This window comes from Bombyx mandarina, chromosome 01 (genome assembly GCF_030267445.1).
Source record: "Bombyx mandarina strain Sakado chromosome 01, ASM3026744v2".
NCBI lineage: Eukaryota > Metazoa > Arthropoda > Insecta > Lepidoptera > Bombycidae > Bombyx > Bombyx mandarina.
Genome location: NC_143208.1, coordinates 3,601,040 through 3,620,118, shown reverse-complemented (window position 1 = coordinate 3,620,118; position 19,079 = coordinate 3,601,040). Strand labels below are relative to the sequence as shown.

The 19,079-nt window shown below is 36.9% G+C and overlaps 1 protein-coding gene across 1 annotated transcript; it reads right to left on the bottom strand.

Moving 5' to 3' along the window:
* Window positions 1-414: 414 nt before the first annotated feature.
* Window positions 415-15,868, bottom strand: LOC114245454 (uncharacterized). Its single transcript, XM_028177630.2, has 8 exons — window positions 15,696-15,868; window positions 14,076-14,228; window positions 13,294-13,429; window positions 12,880-13,007; window positions 12,148-12,273; window positions 9,271-9,435; window positions 5,631-5,855; window positions 415-545 (listed from the first exon to the last, which is right to left on the bottom strand). Exons 1-8 carry the CDS (start codon window positions 15,820-15,822, stop codon window positions 424-426), a joined length of 1,182 nt encoding a protein of 393 aa, XP_028033431.2. The 5' UTR covers window positions 15,823-15,868; the 3' UTR covers window positions 415-423.
* Window positions 15,869-19,079: the final 3,211 nt, after the last annotated feature.

Below are 19,079 nucleotides of genomic sequence, written 5' to 3'. Positions count from 1 at the left end.
ATACTTGACGAAAACATGTACGCCTCAGAGCGAGGTAACGCCGCATGAGTCATGTTTTTTCGTGCGTGCAGCCGGCTCCATCGAATTATAAGACGTTGTCACGTCAAAACTTAAATGCCGCCACCCACCTTGAGATACGAGTCCTAAGTTACAGTTTTTAGTTCGTCGAATGTATACGGAAATAATATTCTTAACGGGACTTCAAGTTTTATTGTGAAGCCGTATGTATACTTTACGTAAATTCTGTGACGCTCCTGAAGTTTTATGTGAAACGCTTTCCCCAAATCATGGCACGTTTGACATTTACCAGCATTCCCTATTGTTACACCCGCGCAAACACGTTTTAGTTACGTCGATCTACACAAATGTTTGTTTTCAAACGAGCTCATAGGATTGTGTACTTTAATTGCATACAATTTAAAACTAAATTACGTTGTTGGTGCAAGGCTGTTGAACGAAATTGAGGCAGAATCCACGGTTGTCTACATCTATCGGCGCCTCCACATTGTCCGCGTGGAACCATAGCCGAAACGGCTTCACCGTGCCTGTACGAAAGGAAAATTGAAATACATTAGTTCTATTAATAAAAACAAATTTAAATTGTATCAAATTAGATATTATACTAGCGACCCGCCCTTGCTTCGCTTCGGAAACATTACATTTTATTATTGATAGCTGAGTCTCGCGATGTTACCTGCGATTATTGTTGTACCGTGGGTGACGCCGCGGGGCGAAGCTAGTCTAAAAAAGTAGCCTAAGTTACTTCTTATATCATCAGCTACCTATCAGTGAAAGTCTCGTCAAAATCGGTCCAGCCGTTCCAGAGATTAGCGGGAACAAATAGACAGACAGACAAAAATTGTAAAAAATGTTATTTTGGTGTATGTACCGTATATATATTTATATGCATGTAGTAAAAAGCCTTTATTTCAATATTACAAACAGACACTCCAATTTTATTTATGTGTATAGATGATCGCACGCATGATCCTTTGCAGTTTTCCTACTTATAACAAACACTATCGCTATTAATAATTGCTTTCTTGGAACAAAAAAAAAATAAGAATGACAGTTTTATGAATCAAGTTAAATATTTTTTTCAAAGTTTTAATAAATAAATAAAAACTACAGCTCCTCTTTCTTTCGACGTAAGGGTTTCAGCTTTAATTATCTGCAAAGTTATTTTTGTATCACTTCTGTATTAATTTTAACACCTTTTTATTGTTAACGCATGTTTATTTGATCAGGGACGTCGATGATGACGTAAATTGTAAAGGGCTCGAAGCGTCGGCCGATAAATGAAAATACTAAACGCGAAATGATTACAAATCGTATAATCTTAGTTACATATAATTGTATCTAACGACACGGGAAAACTGAAGAAAATGCTATTATACTCTGTAAGTATTGTTACGCCGGTAAGAGTAACGCCATCTATCGCCGAATAGTCGAACGAATATCGCAGGATCTAGTAGCATCTAGAACGCTCGAGAGGTACAACGCCATCTATTGTCAGATAGTGAAAACAATAAACAATACTCGACTTTTGTAGAATATTCTCGATAATTCTAGGGATGTGGTATCGCCTATAAAAGCGTTATAGAGATGGCACGCAGCCAGTCAGTGAGAGGAACTACTCGAAGCGAAACAGCGAACGGACTACCTGAAGCGAAGTACAAAAAGCGAATTGGGAATTTTAAAGTGTTTATGAAGTGTTTTAAGTGTTCTAAGTGCTAATACAGAGTTAACTTGAAATTCGGTAGAATTTTTATTTATTCCGAACCCCAGCGTGTAACAGTATGTTACGATGTTATCTTGAAACCTCTTCCAGACATTCTATTTGGTTGTGAATTTGCACACGTTTATGATTTACGTCAAAGGGAAAATCTTGAACCGAGCGAGTGCTATTGCTCGGTAGACCGACGTTCCGAATGTCATTCATCGGGACTTAACTTGGAAAAGCGTTAGAGAGATTCAGGCATCTGTCAAATATCTTGTATTCAGTGATAGGTAACCGCCACAAACGTGTCAATGCCTAATGACCAAAATCCAGGCCAGATCCGGAAAAAATACTTGACATTAAAGCCTGTTTTTAACCGACTTAAAAAAAAGGAGGAGGTTCTCAATTCGACTGTATGTTTTTTTGTTTGTTACCTCACATCTTTAGACTGGGTGAATGGATTTTGATGATTCTTTTTTTATTAGAAAGCTGACACTTCCGGTATGGTCCCATTTCAATTTAGTCTAGTTTTGATAATGGTATCCATGAGAAAACCATATGTCTTAAATTTGCATTAAGTACGTGCGCGACAAATAGATGAATAACTCAATAACTCAATATCACGCCAACCGATTTCGATCATTATTGTTATTAGTGTATACTAATTTGTTTTGGAATATCTTTTTTTTTCTAATAACTGAAGTCGATTTTTATTGTTTTTAAATTCTATTTCTATTTCTTTTACAGCGATTATTATTGTAAAGGTGTATATATGGAAAACAAAGGCAAACGCTATTAACCAATCTAAAATACATAGTCGAAGCGGTGTGTTTCCAAAAGAACCGGACGAGGAAGAGTAAACGGTCGCCATCAATAATAACTACGATTGAAACAATATTAACAAGAGAGAAACAATCACAGCGTACGCTTTTAGTCGGGTACACAGAATTAAAAATCAATTTCCACGTCCATTGTAAGTGAGTAGTACCGCGCTGGGATAGATTTGATTTTATCATGTGCAATCGAAGTGTCCGACGTTCGAGGGCAAGCATCCGTATGCTTAGTCCGAGTTTTTTAACGTTCTCGATAGCGTAAAAGTTAGCTCATATTTTTATGGAATGAGATCGTTTGCGTATGTTTGGGCGCTGTTTAAATTGCATAAAAATTTGGCTTAACTTTTACGCTATCGAGTACGTTAAGAAACTCGCACTAAGCACACCGATTTGTATACGCTTCACTTTGCTTGTGTGTCGTAACAAAAATGAGATGGGGATTTAAAACGTTTGTACTGTAAAGTGCACGAGGAGATCGTGTTTGCTTACTCATTTTTCTTTCTGCGTCCATATACTCGTAATGTAAGCAAACATTTCATGAGGGCGCACATTGATCGACATAACGTCCGGGACGATGTTATTCCGTAATGAATATCTATATATTTTGTTATTGCCTATACATTATTACTATTACTGGTGGTAGGACCTCTTGTGAGTCCGCACGGGTAGGTACCACCGCCCCGTCTCTTTCTGCCGCGAAGCAGTAATGCGTTTCGGTTTGAAGGGTGGGGCAGCCGTTGTTGTAACTATACTGAGACCTTAGAACTTATATTTCAAGGTGTGTGGCGCATTTACGTTACAGATGTCTATGGGCTCCAGTAACCACTTAACACCAGGTGGGCTGTGAGATCGTCCATCTAGCAATTTAAAATAAACATATGAATGGACGAGCTGACAGCTAAACTAGTGTTAAGTATTCATCGAAGCTCATATATATTCTGTACGTAATGCCGCCACCTATTTAGAAACACGATTTATAACTCTCAGTTTTATAATGCAACGGCTGTTTCACTTTTCAAACCGAAACGCATTGTTGGTTCACGGTAGTAATAGGTAGGGCGGTGACACCTACCCTAACGGGCTTACTAGACGCCTTAGGAATCAATAAGGAAGTAAACTGGTGTTACGAATTAAATATGTTTTTCATTCTTTAAGTCCTATTTGGCGCGTGAGATGAACAATTCATCTCTTTTGGGAATTCGTTTTATTTCAATATTGTTTTTCCGTTCGATGACCACGGTTCTGAGGCACCCACAGACCGGTCTCATAGTCCAGTGCTTTTTCTGCCGTATCTTAGCCTCTAATATTTAAAAAAAAAGACACGCCCGCTGAGTTTCTTACCAGTTCTTCACAGGACGGAGGCTAGTTTTTGTGAATTGGCGGTAGTTCTTTTTGACGTTTAGCAAGTATGTACTTTTATTTATGTTGAATTTTTTTATTTATTTGATTTGATTTAGTTAAGATCAATATAGAACTGTTTATTTATTGGCAGACAAATAACTAGAATATAAATGATTTCATTTCCCAAAAAACTCGACTCAATTAAAAATATTAACAATAAATTGCAGACTTTGTCTTTCGGTTTAGCGGTAACTAGGCTTTAAGGCGTGTATTTTCATTGGTCTCTATAACCTGTCTAACTTTTTTATGTGAATTGGTCATAGCCGTATTTAAAAATTACGTTGATAAATTTCATTACAGATAAGGTAATTATAAGACACAGGTCAAGCTAATAAAAATGTGTCAATAATATTTTAGCATAGCAGTTTAACATGCTAGGCGAAAACCTTGAAAATGTCCATATGGGAATAACACGCGGCACTCACATTATTGAAAAATTTTTTTCATAACGCACCTCTTTTCCAGACTACGCGTAATTTATACGAGACATTTTAAAATGTTTAGTAAGAAGGCACGTTCATCGTAATTTGAAGTCGTCGCGGCCTAACGGATACGACGTCCGGTGCATTCGTGTTGAGCGATGCACCGGTGTTCGAATCTCGCAGGCGGGTACCAATTTTTCTAATGAAATACGTACTCAAGAAATGTTCACGATTGATTTCCACGGTGAAGGAATAGCATCGTGTAATAAAAATCAAACCCGCAAAATTATAATTTGCATAATTACTGGTGGTAGGACCTCTTGTGAGTCCGCGCGGGTGGGTACCACCACCCTGTCTATTTCTGCCGTGAAGCAGTAATGCGTTTCGGTTTGAAGGGTGGGGCAGCCGTTGTAACGTAACTATACTTGAGACCTTAGAACTTATATCTCGAGGTGGGTGACGCATTTACATTGTGGATGTCTATGGGCTCCAGTAACCACTTAACACCAGGTGGGCTGTGAGCTCGTCCACTCATCTGAGCAATAAAAAATAATAATAATAAAAAAGACACCTAAGCCTTTTGAAGAACATTTCCACGAAGACTTTTTTATTGTCTTTATTTGCAGACGAGTCTACGGTCCATCAGATGGAAAGTGGCCACCGTTAGATGGAAGTCAGCAATGCCAGCTACACAGTCAACACTGCTGATAATATCACCGCCATTTTGAATATATTTATATTTTTTATTGATTTATATTATGTACGAAAACATATCTGCGCCGTAATCCTAGATTTACAACCTAGAATTCTAGATCAGCAATAAGTAATTGCAATTTAACGTAAATAGCTATTTTGAGTAGTTTTAGAAACATAGAATAAAGTCTACTGACCTTACTTAGTGTCTATTGAGGCCGAATACTATGTTCTTGTCTTCTTTAATAATTTTGAAAAGGTATGTTCATTTTTAATTGTTAGCATTACGCATGACTTAGGTTTATCACGGTAGTAGTAGGTCATGAGCAATTTACTTACATTGTCAACTTTATAGAAGACCTCACCTTACGACCTTCTGCTAGTTTCTCGCCGTAAGCTAATAAAAAAGTATTAAAAACAAATCTCCAGGCTTTGTGCAACGTCCCTAGATGGATAGTTACGTCAGTCTACGACAACGAACACCGCTTACTAATAAAAACAGCCATAAAAAGAACGGTAAAGCTGTTACGGAAATGTCTTCGTGTAATAAAGGACGCTTACTAAGTACTTGCGAGGCTTGCATTGACAGATCAGCAGAGAACGTCCCGCCGCAGATCCTATCGGTGCAAAGAGCTTGATTGGGCTGAATCCGGCCAACGTTTGCCGCACAAGGTACAAGCAGCCAATCATTCGCGCAGTTGTTGGGTCCAGCTCCGGAACCAATCATTGAGTTGACTGGATTGTTGCTGTTTCCGCTCAAAGTGAAAGATCTTGAGCGATTGTTTACTGAAATTAAAGACATTTGATGTTTTTTATTTCACTTTGCATTTTAGTTTATGAGATAGCTTAAATAAGATTCAATTAACGAAAATCATAACAATAATTTTTAGGCGGTACGAGATCTAACATATTAATTATTGGGTGCTTTCTTAGTTACGTGAATAATCGGCATAAGCCGAGATTCGAGCTGGGTACCTTGCTAATTATCTTTACACTATCTTATCTTCGGTTGAAGATGAGAGATGCCATTAAAATCAGATTCATTACATGTTGTATGTAGAATATCTAAGTCGATACCATCGTCCTAGATTATTTTCGTGGTCACGGATGACTAAAGTTCGACGAAAGTCGTTCGATGACATTTGAATATTGTGAAAACTACCCTCTATTTCTCTATAAAAATGTTCTAAGACTTCTAAATTTAATTCCATACAAAACGAACTAATAGTATCTCGGAGGTTTGTTCGAGTCAAGTTTTCGTCTTCTCGATAATTGGAATTCAGATGTCTCATAAATACTAAACATCTTCTTTATTCAAGTTAGGGCGTTCTGTTTGAGTTCCATAGCCTCGCGAGCCACATGTCGAATCAATTTCTTCTCATTAGCGAGTATTTAGATTTCATTAAATCTTATAAAATATTTGATACCAATGTTCAAAGCATGTTGACAATTTTTTTATTACTTAGATGGGTTGACGAACGCGGCCCACCTGGTGTTAAGTGGTTATCGGAGCTCATAGACATAGACATAAATAACGCAAATGCTGCCACCCAACTTGAGACATGAGTCCTAAGTCTCAGTTTTTGGTACAACGGCTGCCCCATTATCCAAACCGAAACGTATGGGTGCTTTAAGGCAGAAATAAGCAGCACGGCGTTACTTTCCTGTGCGGACTCACAACACGCCCTACCTCCAGAGTAAAATCTGGGGAAATGGACTAAAAAGACTTAAGATTAGTAATCATTGCTGAAGCAAATTAGCAATACCATGGACTATCCGAGTCAACGCTAAGAACTTTTTTCATAGTCAAGCCGTGGCGCTTAGGAAGCATCGAAAAAGAGCATCATTATTATTAAATAAGGCCGTCAGCACTCGGTACAATTGAAATGTAAATATGTACTATGTGCACAACTTAAAAACGCTCGTACGATTTGAGGTCAAAACTGCTATGTAAGGAGAAATGTCAAGGAATATATCTATCACGTTGACTCACTTAAGAATTGCATGTTTGGAATTAAGTAATTAAATTTACATTTCCTCGACTCGGTCCCAAGGCGACTCAACATGATTGACCATCCACTACGAGATACAATTTAATCAATTAACTACCATCGAGGGTACACGCAGTATCGTTAATGAAAATGTTAAATAATCGCGGCTTAGAATAGAAATCGCGGCTTTGCATTAAAATACATTTCGCCATGAATAATTACATATAAGTGTAATCAGTTTAATATTACGAAAAGCATGAGACGATAAAACGGTCCAAAAAAATCTGGACGGTATTACTGTCCATGAGCATCCGTGACCATTCCCATCAGGTACGCCGTGTGCCCGTTTGTCTATAAAAGCTCTTTCATTTTTGAAAGCACCATACTGAAATAGCTATCGAAAATGGCTCATTGAAATCCATTGTAATGAGTGTATCTATTTATGGAAGACTTAACAGGTATTTTCTCGTCCTTTATTTCGCAGAACGCACTCAAAGTCGATAGTCTACAAGCCGTTGGAAATTTTCGCGCAATAGAATCATAAAGAGAATAAAACAATCGCAGTTCGCTAGTACTCCTCATCTATAACATCCGATAAAATCCTCATTTTAATATCAAAGGTCGTTACGGAATGCGAAATCACGATCGTTGTTGAACCGAAGTAATCCCAATGCTGTGAGGGAAATGAGACTTCTACTCAAGTTAACCAATGATGTACTTGTGCTAGAAGAGAATTTCTAATTAAATTTACATGCGTTTAAATTTACATATAACAAAATCTATTTTCAGAAATACTAGGTACACGAATTATTTATTATTTGAATATAGTATTACCAAATTCCAATTATCTATATCGAAGTTTTCTCATTATTCCGACATTATGAATAAGTTTCCGTGGCCCAAATATAGGATATCAAGTCTATTCTTAGCATCAACCAAACAACCAAAGGTAACATTAAAGGTCATCCTTAATTACTCTTAAAATAATTGCCAATCAAAGTTTTAGTTTATCATTAAATTTATACACTCATTAAGATATTGATGTTTTCGATGAGAAATTAAAAAAGTAAATTTAAAACAAATTATTGAGTAAATGATCACTTAAATATAATTTTAAAATCGTAAATTGATTGTAAATTAAAAGAAGCCTCGTACCTCGCGAGTGTATAAAACATGTAGTATTCCTGAGAGAAATAAGTGACGTAATTGTCTAATTTTATTTAACTAGAGGTCCCGCAGTAGTCGAAATTCGACTATAATTAATTGGAATTGTAAGTTTGTACACTATTGTGATTGTATTTTATACTTCTATAATCACAAATTTCGCCAAGACCACACTATAAAAAATATTAACAAAGACAAACAATATTTAATCTTTTCTCAATTTGACAACAGACACCAAGAACAAAAGTTTGACAATAAATAGTATGCATGCGTGTGTGCGTCAAATACATGGTATGTAGTGTGTGTAATGTTTTCTTTATTGATTTAATGTATCTTTTTTGCATTATTTTAAAAAAATATTAGCATTGTGCACTTCTTCTCTGTATTCTCTATAAGTGTGGAAAATTTCATACTCCTCCGTCCGCGCAATTTTCGTAAAAAGGGATACAAAGTTTTTGCTTCACGTATTAATATATAGATGCCTTCGAAATTAGACAATCATGTGACCTTTCGTTGTCTGCTTACTCGGATTTTATTGAAACCTTATTTTTCAACTATCAAAGATCGCAGATCGAGGAGACTCATCTAGGCCCTACTTATCAATATTTGTAACTAATATTTACATTTATTCCGTTAAGAATGATAACGTTTATTGGGCCGGTCTTAACTTGACCTTCAAGAGTGTCTGCCAGCCCTCAAGTTAAGTATAAAATTATATTAAGTAAATTTTCTGAAGTACCTAATCATTTCCAAAATTGACCCTATTTACATTTACATAAGATATACGCCTACATTGAGATTCAATTGGTTTCGTGGTTAGCTATGTAATAAACTGGAAAATACAAGCGGTCATCAAGCATCAGTACAAATATAAAGGTCACCGATCCCCAGAACAATGTGATTATAAAATGTTTGTTAAAGATATTTGAGGTCTGGATCCTGGAGCACGGTGCTTGTGGATGTCCAATGTTTATATTAGCTCACATTTTAATAGGATTTGTCAGAAGCGTGCAAATTTTTTTAAAGACTTTTAATTTTAAATATACCTTGGTCGGGGCAGGCGGTGTACAGGATACCGCAGAAGTTCCTCTCCATTCTGATGCAGATGCCGTAGTCTTGATTACTCAGCTGGAATCCTGAGGCTGGGTCATAGTTGAAAGAGCGTAATTGACCAGACACGCCCGTGTAGTACTGGAGGCAGCCTTCGTCAGCTGTTATCATTTCAACAGGTATTTAAAACATCGGGAATCATTAAGGTACCATCTTTCAAATGTTTCTCTTAAAAACGTGAGCTGACCAAGAGTGAAGTGAACAATCAAAATTTAATGGCAACATTTCCCACCATTACGAGTTCAAGCCCTCAATTGCATTGATTTTGCCGATCACTGTCCTCGCCGAGCTCCTCGCTTGCGACGAAGGGCTCGACGAGTAAATTAACCCATAGACACAGCCCACTGAGTTTCTCGCCGGATCTTTTCAGTGGGTCGCGTTTCCGATCCGGTGGTGGATTCTGCGAAGCACTGCTCTTGCCAGTGTTAGCAAAACTCCCAGTTTGAGCTCCGTTAGCTCACCTACTAGTTCGGTGAATCTAGAATAACGCTTCGAGGTTACTAGAACAGGTAAAAAAAAATTTTGATTTTGATTGGTGTGACCATTCTACATCTATTCTTTCTTATAAACTCGGGTAAAGAATCCATTAACTAAATGTGAAAATCTTCAATAATTTACTGTGGATTTCAATTAATATACTAAATGAAATAATGTACGCCTTAACATACTTCGTTTGACAGTAACACACTGACTTAAAGACATATGATGAATGATCTTTACCTAGTTTTGTAATTACAAACAATTCGTCGAAGTTTAAAGAATAAGAAAATAAGAAACACGACGTACTCGTATTAAGCGATGCGACTAGGCCATTGTTCAAATTACAGGCGGGTACTAATTTTTCTAATGAATAAACGTACTTAGCTTATCACGAATAACTCCTACTATGAAAGAATATTATCGTGTAACTAGCTGACCCGGCAAACGTTGTGTTGCCTTAAATAAGATTTCTAGGGAAATTCTACTGTAGAAAAAAAACCTCATTTAAACACATAATACCTCATTATAAACAAAAAAAATATCCAAAAAATTAAAATAAAAAAAGTGTGTGTGTCCGCTCCGACGCACGACTGGAGTTTACTGGATATAAAAAATTAAACGAAACAATACGAGAAATAGTTCTATATTACGACAACACGATACACTACAGATTATTAACAAATTAACGAGATACAAAACAAACGACTAACAAATATATGAAAATACAATAATGAGAGAAACGCGCGATCAGTACGAGGCTTTGTGGCGGACTGCCGGCGCATGTACTAGCATGTCACACGAAATGCGCATAACGCATTTCGTGTGACATGCTAGTACGATTTTGGTCCCCATAATTTTCATACCCCGGGCCTATATATGTAAATCGATTCTAAAGGAGTAAACTCCAAAAATAAATGTTTGGGGTGGACAACCCTTTTCACTTAGGGGTATGAAAAATAGATAGTAGCTGATTCTCAGACCTACTGAACATACTATTGATACACAAATAAAACCAAAAAAACATGGCTGAAAAATGTATAGTATTGTATAGCTCTCAAATTATATATTAAGTGTATAATCTATGATGTATAGTGAGTAAGTAAGACAGGAGACCGGCTTCGTCCTCATCCCTACTACGTGATGTTTGCTGGATGAGTGGTGATACCTGGCGGGGATAGCTGATCAATTGATAGTTGATCAGTAGTCGACCGGCGAGGGCGGGAGATCAAATTCAAAATTAAAAAAAATCATAATTAAAGGAACTTGAAATTATAAACTCTGAATAAGAATTTATCGTACTACAATTATAAAATTTGATTGCCATCTTGCAACCTTATTGCAGATCTGTGCATAGAAAAAAAAATATTAATCGGGGTGGAAAAATAGGGGTTGATCATATAAGAGTGAAAATTGAGAGTAATATGATTTTTTTTATTTTAAGTCATAACAAAATAAAATAAAAAACTTGCCAAAAAAATTAAAGTTTATAATTAACAAATAAAAAATAGCGGTTGATCATAGAGGGATGAAAAATTGAGAGTAACATCAGATTTTTTATTTTAATTCATGACGAATTAAAAATAAAAATGAAAATCTTGCCAAAAAAATTAAAGTTTATAATTAACAAATAAAAAATAGGGGTTGATCATAGAGGGGTGAAAATTTCAGAGTAATATGATTTTTTATATTCTACGTCATGACAAAATAAAAACAAAATTCTAGCAAAAAAATTTAAATTTTTTAATTAGCAAATAAAAAATAAGGGTTGATCGTAGAGGGGTGAAAATTTAGGGTTGTATGTACTTTTGTATGCTGTATCATAAAAAAATAGAAATTAAAAATTTTGTCTAAAAAATAAATAAATAAATTTAGGGGTGGACTATCCCTAACATTTAGGGGGATGAAAAATAGATGTTGGCCGATTCTCATAGATACCGGATAAGCACAATTTTTTTTATCAAAATCGGTCAAGCCGTTTCGGAGGAGTATGGCAACGAAAACTGTGACACGAGAATTTTATATATTAGATAAAAATTATCTGCGAATTAATGCTCGTGAGGCGACTTGTGAGCGTGCACGGGTAGGTAATCGGGTGGACAAATAATGGTGTACTGAAATAGCTTAGACAGTCATAGAAATCTTGTAAGTCCAACAAAAGATACCGTCTTCATCCTAGTCGTTTGCACTGTTGGCAGAGTGGCTATCATTTCGGGTAGAGCGCTTCGCAAGACGTCGCCATTCCTCGCGTACTATGTATGGCCTTTCTTGTGCACTCGTTGACGTAAAAAGATACCGTACTTACGTATTGATGATTCATTAAATTCATAACTCACCCTTATAGGTTGAACTGCAAGGAATCTGCGTGACTTTGACTTTCCAGATTCTTTCGAACGTATTCCCGCTGGTTACGAATGTTAACTTAACCGGATTTGTTGTTCCGATGCCCGCGTCTATGTACACTGGAGGAAAACATTTTCACGGATTAGCACCTTCACTGGGGAATAGGTCCATATGGACCCGCCACGGTACTTTCAGATGGTGCGGACGAAGATAACTATGTCCCTCTCGCTGGTGAGAACCAATTATTTCAGTTCAGATTATACAGTAGGTATGTTCTCTCAAAGTTATAGCATTTTAATCTACGCAACCCAATTTAAAGTTAAGGAGCGAAATTATGTAATCATTGAAATGCCAAGATCTATGAAGGCGCCATCTTGTTGTAATAGCGCTGTAAGTGTTGTCATTTATATATTCCAAAACCTATATTATGTATGTACATAATGAAAAAATAATAACTTGTACATAGCCGTAGTAAAACTTCGACGTGGCTTACAGAGTAATGAATTTCTTAATAATTAAGTTTATTTTCACAGATTCAATGCCAAATACGGCTGATGCTGTATTAATGAGTAAATACATTGAGTTTGACTGGACTTCGTAGCGCTTGGATTCTGAAGTTTGTTTGAATTTAATATCGCCACTCCGAGTTTCTTCGAAGACGATCCGACTCGGCTGGACTTTGTACATATTTGATTTCTACAGTTTTGTATTTGGCTATACTCAACTGTGATGCCCTTGGTTGACTCCGCAGATGGCGGGGACCGGGTTTCCACCGGACACGATGAACTGGTCCTGGTTACAGACATGGTTTATTGGCTCGGGTCCAGTGATTGTGAATCGATCGAAATCTAATCTGTTGAAGGTTTAACAAAAATAATAAGAACGAGATACTAGGTCCGACACTTACATTGCAAAAGCATGACTGCGTTAGCTATTAGTATAGTAGTAGCTATTAGTATAGTAGTAAAGACAGAAACAAAAGCTGTATAAAAAAAGTTAAGAATTTTCAAACCGCGATTTGTTTTTGGATTTTATTGTAATTAAAATAAAAAAAATCGATCGATTTGGAAAGGCCAAGATGTGGCAGGATAACCGTTACGTGTAAATAAATAAACGTGGCAACGATCAGATATAGTTACCTTATCTGACATACGTCAGGATGTGATTTTATGACAGTGAGTTCGCAGGATCCCGTACCGTCGTACGATGAAGGATACCCAGAACTGACGAAGTAAGTTCCATTCTCAGACGTCGTACTCCCACACGATGTCATGACTGAAGATAATTGAGGTAATCAATTGTTTTGTTTTCCAAACTAATCACGTTTATTTCTGAACTTAATAGTAGCAAAATTCGTTAAAGCTTTTCGAGAAATATTGACACGAAGCTTATATGATCCAATTAATGTAAATCGTTTTTTATCTAGTTGTAGATTGTGTTGTAACAACGCATTAGTAGGGTAGTAATATCGCCTATTTCTACCGTGAAACAGTAGTCAGTTTCGCCTTACAGGATGGGAACTACGTTGCTTCAACGTTAATTTTCAAGAGGCTAATAATAATAAAGTAATTTTCTATAAGTTCCGGTAACCACTTCACACTAAATGGGCCGCGAGTTCGTTCATCTGTTCGATAGATGGTGGAGTCTGCGAACCCTTCAGCTTCTTACCTCTTGACTTGTCTGAGTGCGTCGTGATACCGGTCCAGTGGTAGATTTAGCGTGGCACTTTTTTAAGAAGCTAGTGAATATGTTAACAAACCCTCCCAGGTTGAGCTCCGTGAGCTCACCTATCAGCAATAATGTATCCTCAAAGCTACTGGCAGATAGGTAGATAAAAAAAAGAAATACCATTTTCGTATTTTAGGTGACCTTAGTCACGTAGAACTGTCTCGTTCTTTGATAATTTATAATTGATACTCACAGATACAGCACAGTCCATAGCCGTTGGCGCAGTATCCATTAGCAGAGCCACCTCTGGTTGAGCATTCTCTTGCTGTCATACAGGTGCCGTTATCACCGGAGGCTCCAGCGCAACCACCGTTTGGGAATGTCACTACAGTGAAAAGCGAGAGGACTGGAAATACAAAAAAACGACCGAACGAATAAGAAAGTCACCAAACAATACCAGCAGGGAAGTATTTTTTTTAATTGCCCTTGGATTGCCATTTTTTAATTGCCCTACCTAGTGGTGAGTGGTTACCGTCGCCCATGGACGTTAGCAATGCTAGTGCTAAGTGCTAATGCTAGTGCCAAGCCACTGCTTACCGTTAAGTACTCTCCAAACTGCTACTAAAAACTTGGTTGAAAAATTGACGTGTTTTTTTTTATTTGCCATTGGAGGTAGACGAGCATACAGACCACCTAGTGGTGAGTGGTTACCGTCGACCATGGACGTTAGCAATGCTAGGGCCACAGCCAAGCTACTGCCTACTGTTAAGTACCCTCCAAACTACACTAAAAACTTGGTTGGAAAATTGAAGTGTATTTTTTTTATTTGCCCTTGGAGATAGAACGAGCATACAGATCCCCTAGTGGTGAGTAGTTACCGTCGCCCATGGATGTTAGCAATCCTAAGGCCACAGCCAAGCCACTGCCTACCGTTAAGTAGTCTCCAAACTACTACTAAAAACTTGGTTGTAAAATTGAAGTATAATAAAGTATAAAGTCAAAGTAATAAAATTTCTGGCTTGTAGTCGGTCCTTGAAAGGTTTGCAAATTTTTTAAGTTAATCAAACATTTTGACGTTGTTAAAAAATACGTTGCATGATTCCGTAATACATGTATTTGCTCAAGCTGATAAAAAAGTGTGAAAGATACATAGAAAAGTGTGAAACTTTTATAGAATTTGGATTCATATAAAATAAGGTATACCTTGGTACGTATGGTTTAATTCGCGAGCGTATTTTCGGTTCTTAGAATGGAAACAAGATGTTAATTACATTACGTAGACAATGTATGTATGAAGTATGTAAATGAAGTGTAGACACAAATTAGGCTGTAGCATGAAACATGGAAATTTTACGGCTTTTTCGACGTTAAACATTCGAAGCGTCAGAAAAAATAACTTGAAATTAATAAACCTAAGATTATACCGTAAAAATAGCTATCATTTGTATCTAAGACTGTCGAAAATCAAAGAAAACACTACTACTGTACATAATTGTTTCGATAGGAATACTTCGTCACAATTTTAAATCAATAACACAATATATCATCGCCAAGCATGTGACTAGGAAACGTATGGAAATGGTAGTGCAAGGTAGAGGGGGAAGAGGTCGACCGAAGAAGACATGGATGGTATGTGCGAATGACGATATGAGAGGGAGAGGAGTGAGTATTGAGATGACGGCTGCTACAAGAGAACAGAAAAAAAAAATTGCTGTGCCGACCCCACCTAGTGAGGTAAGGTGGAGACAAAGAAGAGAGTATACCATCACCATTGAAATGCTGGAGCGTAAAAGAGATGACGATATATAGTTATACGCAATGTTAAGCAATTCATGTAACAGAAGAGAATTGTATTATGATTTTTGGTACTCACAGCGACTTTCCTTGGGCGCTGCAGGCCAAAATCTTCGTTCTTGTTTTATGTCGTAATAATTCTTTTTATAGCTTCGATTTAATTTTGGCAATGAAACACCATTCAACATGCCTGTACCGTGCACCATTTCTTTTGCATCCTGCGATGTAGCCAACTCTATAAACCTAAACAATATTGGCAGGTAATAAAATTTCATTTTTTTTATGTTAAATTAGGCAGTTTATTTGTATACGTTCAACTGGTAGCGTACGAATGGAAGTGTTTTATGAAACACAAATATAGCGGTTATTTTAATATATATTATATGTATAGGAGTAGGGGAACAATGGTGTTAAGTTTCTCTTATTATGGGACATTTGTGACAATGCGCGTTTTGTTTGTACAGTTTCCTGGTGAGTGTGTCTGCAACGAAACGGAACGCTTTTCCACTTACATCATGCACGTTTGATAATCACTTTATTAATTGGTGAACGCAGGTTGCGAGTTAGTAGCTATTAAAATAACTAGAGAGGTTAACGTGATAATAGCATGCTGGCAATTATGAGCACTTATGAACAATCTTATTCTATAGCCAGAGATACTCACCCGCCGTTCTCGTTTGACAATCGAAGTCAAGCAGCATCGCAAGTGGTCAGTACTGGGATTGGTGAATTAGGCAAATTAGGTGATGACGGCTTTTAATCTTTTTAGTTTCTCACCGGATCTTCTCAGTTGGTTGCGAGTCTGATTTTTTTTATTGCTTAGTTAGCTTGGCGAGCTCACAGCTCACCTGGTGTTAAGTGGTTACTGGAGTCCATAGAAATTTACAACGTAAATGCGCCACCCACCTTGAGATATAAGTTGTAAAGTCTCAGTATAGTTACAACGGCTGCCCCACCTTTCAAGCCGAAACGCATTACTGCTTCACGGCAGAAATAGCCGGGGTGGTGGTACCTACCCGTGTGGACTCACATGAGGTCCTACCACCAGTAAATTACTCAAGAAGAATTCCCCCGCGATTACTCAAGGAGCTTCAGCTATTAGCTCGTGAAGTTGTTGGCAAACCGCCATCCACCGTTTCTAGCTAAGCCTTCGAAAAGTCTGTCTCTAAAATAAACTCTTTCTGTTCAAAGCAAAGTCGCTTAAGCCAATAAAAAATGAAAAATATTCATTTCCCAGTAACAAATTTACTTTAAATATTGCGAAACAACCACCGGTTCGTTTGAAAAAAAAAAAACGTAAAAAATATTATGATTGCATTTTGAAGTCGACGAGTGTCTGAAAAGCTTTGATGAGATTACGGGAACGCGGTTATTTTTTTCTCGTAGAATTCTAAGTCGATGTTGCTGATAATTTAATATAAAAGGACGACTCCGTACAAAAAACGAGGCAATTCGAAGTGCGAATAGAAGAGAACTAACTCCTTCCTCTTATGTACGTAAGCTAAACAATTTATTAAACTTTAAGCGAAGCATTTTATGTCTAACTTAAATATAAATATGTATTAATCTAAAAAAAAGATTAGTTGATTTCGTAATAGGTTTTCATTTGATTGTTCGATCATTGTTTTTTTTTTTCTTAAGCCATAGAAATTGTTCTATAACACACAATAAGCGAATAAAATGGTCTTTTGATGATATTTTTGAAGTTACGTAATTATGAGTATTCAATAATTATCATATTACATTTTAATTTAGATTCAGATTTTATATAAACTTACGTCCTTTAAACGAATTTCTATGGAGTTTTTTTTTTATGGTTAGATGGGTGGATGAGCTCACAGCCCATCTGGTGTTAAGCGGTTACTGGAGCCCATAGACATCTATGATGTAAATGCGCCACCCACCTTGAGATATAAGTTCTAATAGTTACAACGGCTGACCCACCCATCAAACAGAAACGCATTACTGCTTCACGGCAGAAATAGGCAGGGTGGTGGTACCTACTCGTGCGGACTCACAAGAGGTCCTACCATCAGTGTAGTTACGAACCGTATTAAATTGTAATGTTAATAAGAATATTCCTACCTATATTTAATTTTCAGACAACCATCGCTTGTCATCAGTTTCGAATTGCAAGAGGCCTTAGTTGTGAGCACCTTCATAAATATATATTGGCGTCCCGAAAAGCATGCTTTAAATCGTATCTTATTACGTTTGACCGCCATATATATATATATATATTTTTAGTCCCTGTAATTTATTTTTCCCAAAGCAAACGAGGTTAAGAGGATTTCTTTTGAGGCGATTTTTCCATTTATTTATAAGTATCAAAATAGATTAATCGTCTAGACTTTCAATATATTTCTAGTAAGGAAAACAATCTCAGGTAAATTTATGTATGAGATGAAAATGAGTCTTCGTAATGCATAAATAAGGTGTTACGAAGATATTGTGTTTAAATTTAATCTTTGTCGTAGACGCATACTTTGAAAAATGGGTGGTAGCCACAGATGAGCGACGGAGAACAATAGCGACAACATGCGATCTATTGCCAAAAATATATTTATTGACGCAATATCAGTTGATGTTGATCATAACTGTAATTTGTTTTATCACTACAGTTAAGATTATGGCTTCATTAACTTGAGGAAGATAGTTATTAGAAAATACGAATAAAGCATAATTAAGATAAATAAAATTATAATTATAATTGAATAAGAAAGCGTACTCATTTCTTATCTTTATCTCATTTTCGCAGAGAATAAATTAGAAGAGTTTACAGGTACCCGCATAGCAAGTACTTAGAACCTATTGTTGAAAACAAAAACAAATATTCTTGTATTGTAATGTAATGTCTTTGAAAAGATCTTAATTCAAGTGTTTTAAAGAATTAAACAACTATTTATGAGTCTATTTTGGTAATGTCTGAAGTGGGCACTGAGACAGCTTGTGTAGATCTATTGGTTTATAGTCTAGACAATATGTTCCCGGGGCACTACGATATGTTTTTTTTTATTGCCTTTGTAGGCAAACGAGCATACAGCCCACCTGATTGTAAGTTTACGGTGTTTCCTCCACCGTGTTTCATCACCGGGGCTTCCCGAGCGCTATGACATGGCCTTCTTCAAACGAGGTTTTTGGAGAGTATTAAGCGGTAGGCAGCAGCTTGGCTCTGCCCCTGGTATTGCTGAAGTCCAAGGGCGACGGTTATCACTCACCATCAGGTGGGCCGTCTCGCTCGTCTGCCTACAAGGGCAATAAAAAAAAGTGGTCGCCGTCGCTCATGGACGTCAGCAATGCCAGGGGCAGAGCCAAGCCGCTGCCTACCATTAAGTACTCTTTTGGTTTGGAAAGAATCTTCAATAGAGACTTGACTTACCTGGTATTTGTGAAATTTATTAGTGACAATAATCACTTGCCATCCGTTGTAGCAGATATCAGTCGACCTATGAAAGCAATAAAA

Excerpts from the sequence above, each read along its gene's own strand:
- LOC114245454 (XM_028177630.2), bottom strand. The coding sequence starts at position 15,822 with ATGGTGCACGGTACAGGCATGTTGAATGGTGTTTCATTGCCAAAATTA. Across the intron at positions 5,856-9,270 it reads CACCGCCTGCCCCGACCAAG|TAAACAATCGCTCAAGATCT; the intron begins GTATATTTAAAA and ends CTTTAATTTCAG. Across the intron at positions 546-5,630 it reads GCAAGCCTCGCAAGTACTTA|GCACGGTGAAGCCGTTTCGG; the intron begins GTAAGCGTCCTT and ends CCTTTCGTACAG.